The following is a 10,533-nucleotide window of genomic DNA, read 5'->3' on the forward strand; positions in this document are numbered from 1 at the left end:
TTGTATAAAGTTAGAATGTCTTAAACTTATGGAGAAATATGGAGATAGAGTAGAGGTAAAGGAAATGTAAGATATGAATATATTCGTCTAATTTTTTTTGTTTAAAAAAATATATTATTATGCAACAAGAGAAGGACGTAACAGCGTGACATCAAAACACCAGTACTGAAAAAGCTCACTCTCCTCGTCCACTCAATTGCAGACTTAATAATCTTTTAATTGGCCTCAGGCCGATCACATCGTCTTATTTTTTATTTGGCGCCTTAAAAATAATTGGTACTACTTTATTTATTTATTTATTTACTTATTTATATTGATTACGTGTTGGCTTGCAGTTAACTTCGTTATCTAAGGGATGACGCCACAATAGCCCTATGGATAAGGTTGAAAGCGGATTAAGCAGCTCATAACGGTCTGATCCCCGAATCCTTCTTTTCCCACGAATCTCTCTATCCGAGAGACATCCACTTTCGAAAACTGAATCAATACTCAAAGAAAGGGAAGGAAAAATCAATTGGCCGCCATTGGTTCCTTCTGTGAATGACATGCAGCTTATTCATCTAGATATACATTGCTGCAGCTTTTCAATTGTCCTTTCTTTCCTTTTTCTTTCTTTTACACTTTTTCCTTTTCATGGCTGAGGTGAAGAGATCGAGCGGTACTGTAAGGTGGTTTAGTGCACAGAAGGGGTTTGGGTTCATAGCTCCAGATGATGCTAGCGACGATCTTTTTGTCCACCAGACCTCCATTCGTTCAGAAGGATTTCGGACTCTTTTCGATGGTCAAACTGTTGAGTTTACCATCGATTATGACCAAGATCAACGCGCCAAGGCCGTCGACGTCACTGTAATTGATAGATCTACCAGATATGGAGGAGGTCGCGGGGGTGGGAGAGGTAGAGGTGGTTCTTATGGAAGATTCGGTGGCGGCGGCCGCGGTTTTGGCAGAGGAAGATGGTACGATGGTCCAAGCGGTGGTGGTGGTCGTGGCGGTGGGGAGTGCTACAATTGTGGCCGGATGGGTCATTTGGCGAGGGATTGTTATAGGGGTAATGGCGGTGCTCCTCCTGGCCGTAGATACGAAGGTGGTCGAGGTTATGGTGGTGGTGGGGGCGGTAGAGGTTGTTATAATTGTGGAGATACAGGACATTTTGCTAGGGATTGTCAAAACGAAAGCAAATGAAGAATGTTGGTCTTCCTTTAAGCGGTACACATTACAATTTTTCTGAAAATTATTTTGGTTGGCCTGTTAATTTTTTTATGCGAAATCTGGGATTTTTTAGTGTGTCAGTGACTTCAAGTCTGCAATTGAGGGCACGAGGATCTGGCGGTAATAAATCATAAGGCTTCATCTCGTCAATGTTTCTCCTTTTGGGTCTTCCATAATTTGTTGTTCATAATTAGATGATGAAACCAATTGTTTGTATATGCTATACCTTTCTGGCATTTCTAATTCATTCTTTCTTTGCTTGTTGTTTTATAGAATCATAATATGATATTTGTAATCTGTCAAAAGGTATAAGTTCATACCATTTTTTATTTCTTATATACGTTTCACTTTTGTCTATTACTGTTGATGGTTTTCTTTTTCGCCCTCATTATTGATTTATTGGTGCTTTACTGGGATTCTTTGCTTCGAAACTTCAATCATTGGTGTTGAATTGCCAATGCAAGTAATTGTCCTGCACTATGTACTATATTTTTGCCTGTATTCTCCCCGGAATCTGAATGAAACCAGAGCTCTTAATAATACTTTAGATATTTTTGAAGTTTTTCACAGGGGAAGCTAAACCCATTTCAGGGTTTCAATTATTATATCTGCTAATAGTTATGGCTGGATTTGAAATTTCTCCATTTGGCTTGTTTCACTCATGAAAATCCTAAGCATAGAAATCTCAGCTATTGGTGGTGTTGCTCTTGATGTTTAGTAAGATCTTATTGTAGGTAGGTTACCAAACGTCAATCTTATTTTTCCTGTTTTGTTGTTTCACATCATCTGATTTTTGGCTTTCTATTCAATGTATGACAACAACTCTGTCATTATATTTGAAGCTTAAGAACAATTTTGATATGTTTTCTAAGAACTTGCGAAATCGTGTGGTCGGTCTTCTGTTTGACTGAGATGTGATGTTGCTAGATGAAATGCTTGTAGTTTGCTCGTTTTATTTTATTTCCATTGTGTTTTACAGATTTCCATCATCCTTTTTCAACAGACAGGCCGTATATGAAACTGTTGTGTTCTTTTATTGGGTTGATGATTCAAAGAATTTTACACAAACTTTATCCATTGGAAAGTATTCTTATAATCATTTTGTTCTTGCCTTTTCCGAGTGGTATATATCAGTGTAAAAGTATCCCCGTTCATTTGATCACTTTCTCAAATGAATGAAATTTAATAGAAAAAAAACATGGATCCACAAAAATTCCATATAAATAGCAACATTATAGTGGAGCCGTAATTTTGACTTGCAGCAAGTTTCTATATCTTCACCTTGTTGTATCTTTGAGATACGATCAAAATTTATGAATCTAATATTGTACTTTTTCTCCGTCTCTATGAAACCCATCATATGATTTTTTTTTATTGGGTTAGTCACATAAATGACAAAAAAAAAAGGTCTAAAATAATAATAACATATGTACCACAAGGATAATATAATAGTATATATCACAAAATATAACCGATAATTGTTATCATTTGTTATCCCTAATAACTATTATAAGTGCACCATTACCAGTATTTTTTTTTCTTCCAATTTTCTTAAATTGAAAGCTAATCGTTGATAGCAATTGATGATTGTTATACCTTATTATCACTAATATATGTTATCAATGATAGTTTTTAATTTCAGAAATATGTTATTAGTTGATATAATTTATAACGGCTATCAATGATAACCACTGCAGGTAGTGTAACTTTTGATTTGAGAAATGGTATCAGTTGCTATAGCTAGTTAGCTACTATCGAAGATAACTGCTATAAATAATACCTTTCAATTTGAGAAATGTGGTATCAATTGCTATCATTGATATCTTCTATTAGCCATGTTACTATCAATTAATATTTCTGATAGCTACTATAAGAAATTTTTCTATATTGCTATCAACATAAAATGATATCACTAACATTATCTATCGATGATTGCATTAGAACAATATCGTTGGTAGCAAGTATAAGCTATATCATTAGAAGAATATCTTTTTATAAGTGATATCTCCTTGGTAAACTATCAATTTTGAATTAATGAGGTTCAATTAAGCTATTCAATTGATATTTTTTATAGTTATTATCTATGATATTCTTCCATTGCAATCACTAATAATATCTATCAGTCGTAGCAATGGAAGAATATCACTGATAGCATTTTATAAGTAATATCCATAATAGGCTACTATATACAATGGTATCAAGGTAATGCTACTATAAAGTGATATTATGGTTGTTTTTCTTTTTAGCATAAATGGACAAAGAAAAAAGATCAGATTAGCATGCTATCGATAATAGCTTTGAATCACAAATAACATACTTTTCATTTTGATTGCTTATATTGCTAATAGTATAAATGAAATTGATACAGTTGCAACTTTTGTTGAAATAAATTATTGATTTTAGGTTATGCTATCAACATTTATATTACATAGAAATTCAAAGTTCAAGTTATCGGTGATAAATTCATGAAAAATACATTGACATATTATGCATGCGATCATTGATAGAAGTCATCGCTAATAGCATGAAATGGAGGAAACTAGAGGGTAGAATTGACATTTTAAAAAATTTACATTAAGACTGGTAAAATATTGCCAGCTACTTTTGCGAATATTATTCCCCTGTGATATAGATTATATTTATTTTTTATATTGTGCTATTTGGTGCAATCCCTTTTTTATTTGATGAATAATAGTCAATAGATAGCTTGCAAGGGTATTTTCCCCATGGGTTTGAAATTAGGGGGTTTGGGCACTTGGAATAAAATTTCTGGGATTAAAAAATCAAACTCATGAGTTTAGAAGTCACACCCCCTCCCAAATCACCTACTCTAGACCTGAGAGACGGTGTGATGTCAGCGTCGTTGCTTCCCTTCTAAAACAACACCAATTGACCCTGACTACTTAGCCTTTTGTAATGTTAAACATCTTGAAAAAATTAACTTATGCAGCATACTAACATAGTAAACACAAACTAAACAAACTTTATTACATAAAACTCAAAATAGTTAAGGCTAAATGTCATTGATTACATACTATACTTTTAGACCAAACAGAAACTAAACAACTAAGCTTAACCCTAAACTGATGAACAAAACAAGAGTGAACCTAAGTACTAATTGACAGCAACAAAAACTATCAACAACTATACACAACAGACTAGAGACAATGGTCAGGCTCTCGGATCATAATCTCTTCCTAGAAAGTGGAAAAACATTTAGAAAGGGTGAGCTAAATAGCCCAGCGAGTGACGGGTTTTTAAAACATACTTTTGAAACAACAAGTTTAACATTTTACTCTTTCACATAAAAATATATAAATCTTGGAATATTTAGCTTAAAGTTACTCATTTAGTTACTATGTTAGAAAGAACTATTGGGACGATAAAAATAAACTAGGCATGAAAGCCGTATCCCGTGATATGATATTTACAAGTCGGAGGCTAGGAATTAGTAGTGTGGAACCCTCATCTCACTAATTTGCCCCCATAATAGGAAACTAGGTATCTAATGAATACCTTCATCAATGAAACCTCTATGCATAGGCAATATCCCTTGAAGGGTTTCTATATATATCTTAGAACATTGTAAGTATAGTCTAAAATATGCTAAGATCATTGTTTAACTTAAATACTTGGAAAACCTATCATAAACATACTTGCTTGTAAATTTCATAAGCAAATTCATCAAGAAATACATGCTTGCCAAAATATTTCTAAACTCATGCTTTGGAAACACTTTCTAAGTCAGCATACTAAAATATACAAACCTCAAAGCATGCCTAAAACATTTGATAGTAAAATCACATTTAGAAATCAACTTTAAACTCATTTTTGTCACTCACAGATGGTAGCTTAGACCCTTGGCTTCTATACTTGCTTGATCTTCTTTTGACCTGAAATAATGGGAAATAATTTCATTTAATTCTCTTTGATCATAAAAATATACAAAACCTTATTTAAAATTCTAAAAACATCACTAGAACAGCCCAAAATCACCCATTGACATAGGTTGGCGCATATGAATGGGTGATAGAGGCTGGCACACACATGTAGGGCTTCGACAAGCCTTGCCACATGCTAACCCCGCAAGGGGCACACCGCACAGCTCACTTGGTCGCTCGCTCAGTTCCTCGCGTGGCCCTTCCTCGCACACAAGGCTTGCCATGCACCTCTCTGGCCGTGCACCTTACACTTTGCTTGCCTAGCGTAAGTAGTGTGTCTAACACGAGCCCATCCACACCATGCTAACCTCTTTCAACCCAAAATTCATGCCCATCTCGCCTAGCAGACCTTGTCACTCGACCAGCCACTAACACTGCCCAGAACTTATTTCTCAGTCAGAACCTTAACTCTACTTTAGAGGTTAATATCTTAAAATCCATAACTCAAATGGAAATATTTCCTTCTACAAAGTTGCTGGAAAATTTTGTAACCTTTTTACCTCAAAATGTTAGCAAAAAACTCCATGATATGAGTTTTGTAGTGTCCTTGGAGTGAAGACTACTTAGATTCCTTAAAAAAAATGACATTTCTCCCTTCTTTTAACTCAAACGCAACTTTCCTCTTTTTAAATTTAATCAGCATCCCTATGTTTCTCGCATAGCCAAGATAAACTTAAATGCCCAACTAACCTTTAAGGACACAAACTTCAGCCTCTTGGCTACCAAGCTTAATGTCCAATAACCTCTCAAGACAAAACTTCTTGCCTAGCCAAGACCATCTCAACAAACACACTTAGAGGTTCATCACTTCTTCTTGGCCACACTCACACAACTTAAGCTTGTCGCCTATCTTTGTCTAAACGCCTAAATAACCTCTTTAGAGGTTATTTTCTCCTCTTTTAGCTATCCACCAAGCTCAAAACGCCTAACCAAAGGACTTAGCTAATTTTTCCACTTTTTCAACTTCACCTCCTTAACTTTTAACCATTCTTTCTTAACTTTCCTTCTTCCCACCTACCATGATACACTTACAATGACACTTCTTAAGCTTATCTTTCCACCTTAACTTCACTCAAAACTAACCTTTTAAACTCTTTGGGAAAACCCAAGTTTCTTAAGGTTTGAGGTTTAATTTCTCTTCCTCTTAAGAAATTTTGTCCTCATAATTCAAATAACTCCAACTCGAAGCATTCTACTTATCTTTAAATAAACAAATTTAATTAAATAACTTACCAGTAATGATGTTCAGTTTCTCCTCCATTTCCTGTTGATCTAGAGCATACATTCTTCCTTATTGTCATGGTCTACCCACAACTCCTTTTTTGCTTAATATCGCTTGTTTCTTCTCCGACGGTTGTGACTTTTAGTTGACTAATGGTTTGTGACTGCACTTATGAATCTGTTTGTCCTTCAGACTTCAATTAAGGACAATTTCTTTTAAAATGTCCAGGTTTCTTGCACTGATAACAAATATCTGCTCCCATCAAACATTGACCTCAATGAAATCTCCTAAAACTATGAGATAGAGATCTTTTATCTGTGCTCGCCACAGATTCTTGTTCTGAACTCGTTACTGTAGCGGACCTTGTTGGTTGACCAAAACTTCTTTGTCCTAGTCTTGAGTAGGCACTCCTTGTGCTTATTTCTTGTGCTGGTTATCCAATTGAACGAGTCTCGAAATCTTTCTTTCTTGATATTTCTGAAACAAAATGATCTTGCCTTTGCTGCTTCTTAGAAAAAGTTCCTTACCTCTACTTCTCCTCTGGTTCATCCAGCTCTAGACTTTGCTCGACTCGTAAAGCTATATCAATCAACTGAGAAAAATTTGCTCTTGCTGCTTCTATCGTTATCGAGGTACGAATCTCTTTATGTAAACCTTTTTCAAATTTTCTACATCTGACTTCTTCAGTTCCCACCATTAAACCAACATACTTCAATAATTTCGTAAACAGTTTTTCATATTCCACTACTAACATTGGTCACTGAATCAAGTTCATAAATTCTTCCGTTTCTTTTCACGATATGTCTTTGGATAATACTTCTCTTCAAAGATGTATCTAAAAGTTTCCCAATCTAACATATCTATGTCATCTCGCCAAACCTCGATGGATTTCCATCAATTCTCAGCTTCTCTTTGTAGCAGAAATGAAGCTAATCTAACTTGTCTCTCCTCGGGACAACCCATAACTTTAACACACTTTCCCACCAAACTGAACCATGCTTCGGCATTTGCAGGACTCGTTGAACCTTCAAACACTGTTGCTCCTAAAGCCTTTAACCGTTCTATTCCATACTTCTCTTTCGAATCTTTCAATGTAAATCTTAAAGTTTCAGTTATCTTTAGGGTGAAACTTACCAACATTCTTTCTTCTCTCTCTGTTTGTACTGTTAGAGCACTTAACTCTCCTTCCTATAGTTTCAGGTTAGGGTCTCGTGTCCTTCTTCTTTCTATCGTCTTTGTCTGCTAGTTGTGCGAACCATGACTCCTATAACATATCCACTCATCAGACTTGACTCTTACTCTTCTCTTTTTAAAACTTCATTCTTTACTTTCTGATTTTCTTGAGAACCTATTTAACTTAGACTTGCTTCTCTTCCTTACCCAAGAAAAAAGACTCATACTGATATCTATTTGACATAAGACCAATTAAACACAACTTAGACACTTACTTTCCTATTCCCTCGGAAATAACTTTTGTTCTAATACCACTTGTCACACCTCCTCCTAGATCACTTCCAAGTAAAATGTATAAGATATGACAGTATAAATTTTCATAAGACATTATGATACTTTTAATAAATTATTTTCTTTCATGATTGAAAACTGATTTCGCCCTGCAACAGTAAGTTCAAAACTCGGAGATTCACAATCTGTACCTGGAAAGAGGGAAAACATTTTAAAAGAGTAAGTCAAAAGACTTAGTGAGCAACAGGTTTATAAAGCAAGTTTTCATAAATAGTTTAACATAAAACTGAACCTTAAATAGCCTCTATCATTAAACAGTCATATCATAACATGATACTTGAAATATTGTACTTTTGCATAGCTTTTGAAAGAAGTGATTTATAGCCACAGGTAGTATTAAACCTCTTCGTCCTAAGACGAAATAGTTGATAGGAAACAACTTTCACTGTAATCCTCCTCCTATAAGCATAAGGATATATCCTTTCTGATGGCTGATAAACTATAGACTCGTTAACCCTACCATCAGTATGTAGTTAACAACCATGTATACAATAGGTCTAATAGAATATTCGAGCTATGATCAAACTGAAGGGATGAAAACCCTTTCCAGCGGAAGAATTACAGACCCAATTTTAATTGGAACCTTAAAATTACTAATACATTGGCAAAAAATACAAAACTATTTTTATGCTTAAACATGCTTTGGAGAAAAATACAGAGAATAAAACTTACGCTCGTTGACGACTTTGAATCTACCAATCATCAATTTGGACACAACCACTTGGAAACCTTCCTATTCTCTGATTGAGATGGTTTGTGGGAACCAAAATTGGAATAAGGGAATTTTTCTTTAGAGAGAAAATTTGTTCAGAGATAATGGGGGAGCAATTCAAACTTTGCAGAACTCACCCCTCTGATTTTTTTTTGTTACACAAAAAATTCCCTCTTCTTCAGTCGAAAGAAGAGGGAAGTTAGAGAGAATAAATGGAAACGTGGGAAACCACCTACGTTCCTTATTAATTTAATAAATAAATATATATTAAATTAATTAATTAATTATATTAATTCATTAATTATATTAATTATATTAATTATTTAATTCATATTTAATTAATATTTCATTTAAATCATATTTAAATGAATATCTCTCCACATACCCTATAGTTTAAATTTAATTAATTTAATTAAACGAAATTAAACTAAACTATTAATTAATTCTCCAATTAATTAATTTCTAAATTAAATATCTTATATTTAATTTAATCTAAAATTTGAATCATATTCAAATATAAATTTCTCTCATAACCTATAGTTTTAATATGTATCACGTCCACATTAAATTTTAACCTATAATTTTAATATGAATCTAATTCACATTAAACTAATATTTGAACTCACTCAAATATTTTATTCTCTCGTAATTTAATTTTAAATCATATCCAAAATTAAATTTATATAATAAAGTCTAATTAAAATATAAACTTTATATTATAATGTATCAATATACATTATATTAATTTCCAAAGTAAATTTGAACATTTCAAATTACAACCAATATAAATAAATCTCATTACTCTTTATAAGCTAGAAAGGGGACCTAATAGACCTACAGATCAGAAGCTACAACGATATGAGATTAATTAGCTAAACTCATTAACCACATTAATCAATATTCGTTAATTGTGTGTACACTCCACTAAAGACTCATACCTGAACTCTTCTCACTGTAGATATATTTCTGTGTCCACGGATATAGACCAATACCAGTAAGTTAGTCCTTCACAAGTGTTCGTAACACCAGTTGGGTCAAATTACTGTTTTACCCCTAGGTTACTTCTAGTCCTTAAATACCAGTGCTCCTCTAATGAACAAACTGTTTATGATCCAACCACTAAACAAAAACCCCTCTCGTGCCATAAAGAGGGTAAGGCCCTTTGTTCAAGTCCCGGAAACACCATTTAAGGGAACACTTATCTACTTACCCTAAAGGTGGGAAGGAGTGAATTCCATTTTGTGTGATTATGTTCCCAGCTCCCCACACGGTCTTATCCCCAAAATGATAAGCATATTGAGTTGACAATTTGACTACTCTCACCCGTACAAATCAAAGGGCAATCCCTCGCAAACAGGAGTTCATAATATACTCAGGATTAAGACTAAGTCACCTAGGTCATCCTAATGAAATAGAAATCCAACTAGTTAACGGAGTTACATCTAGTGATTACTATTTCGTGATTTGGTCTTATGCAAACTCATTGCATAGGATACCCTCACTCTCATGTCGCATACATGGATGCATTGGATCAATGTGTTTGTATCAAATACAAAGGGAGTCGTATCCATAGTGTTAACAGGATAAGGTACCCAACCTTAACCCTATACTATAAACCCTTTAAACTAATCTTGAACATTAATCCCCGTATGTCTCTACATACTCACTACAAGAAAATGGAGCATTCCTGACGCCGAAAAGGACGTCGACATAAAGAACGTCGGGAATAAGGGCTTTTCCGATGCCCTGAACACCACGTCAAGAGAAGCGTCGGGAAAACATTCTTTCCCGACGCATCATGTAGGCGTCGACAAGTATTCGTCGGGAAAAAGGTAAATTAATTTTAAAAAACAAACTATTCCCGATGCCGTGCACAGTACGTCGGAAGCGACGTCGAGAATAGGGGTTTTTCCCTATGCAGCCTT

At 34.4% G+C, this 10,533-nt stretch overlaps 1 protein-coding gene across 2 annotated transcripts; it reads left to right on the forward strand.

Moving 5' to 3' along the window:
• The first annotated feature begins 263 nt into the window (after positions 1 to 263).
• Positions 264 to 1,545, forward strand: LOC103503390 (cold shock protein 2-like). Of its 2 annotated transcripts, none has more exons than XM_008467569.3 (2): positions 264 to 1,206; positions 1,283 to 1,545. In XM_008467569.3, the coding sequence occupies exon 1, from the start codon at positions 634 to 636 to the stop codon at positions 1,180 to 1,182; it is 549 nt and encodes a 182-aa protein (XP_008465791.1). In that variant the 5' UTR covers positions 264 to 633; the 3' UTR covers positions 1,183 to 1,206; positions 1,283 to 1,545. The 2 variants fall into 2 exon arrangements, with proteins under 2 accessions (XP_008465791.1, XP_008465792.1); XM_008467570.3 differs by having other exon boundaries at positions 277 to 1,206; positions 1,291 to 1,545.
• The last annotated feature ends 8,988 nt before the right edge of the window (positions 1,546 to 10,533 follow it).

This window comes from Cucumis melo, chromosome 9 (assembly GCF_025177605.1).
Source record: "Cucumis melo cultivar AY chromosome 9, USDA_Cmelo_AY_1.0, whole genome shotgun sequence".
NCBI classification, from domain to species: domain Eukaryota; kingdom Viridiplantae; phylum Streptophyta; class Magnoliopsida; order Cucurbitales; family Cucurbitaceae; genus Cucumis; species Cucumis melo.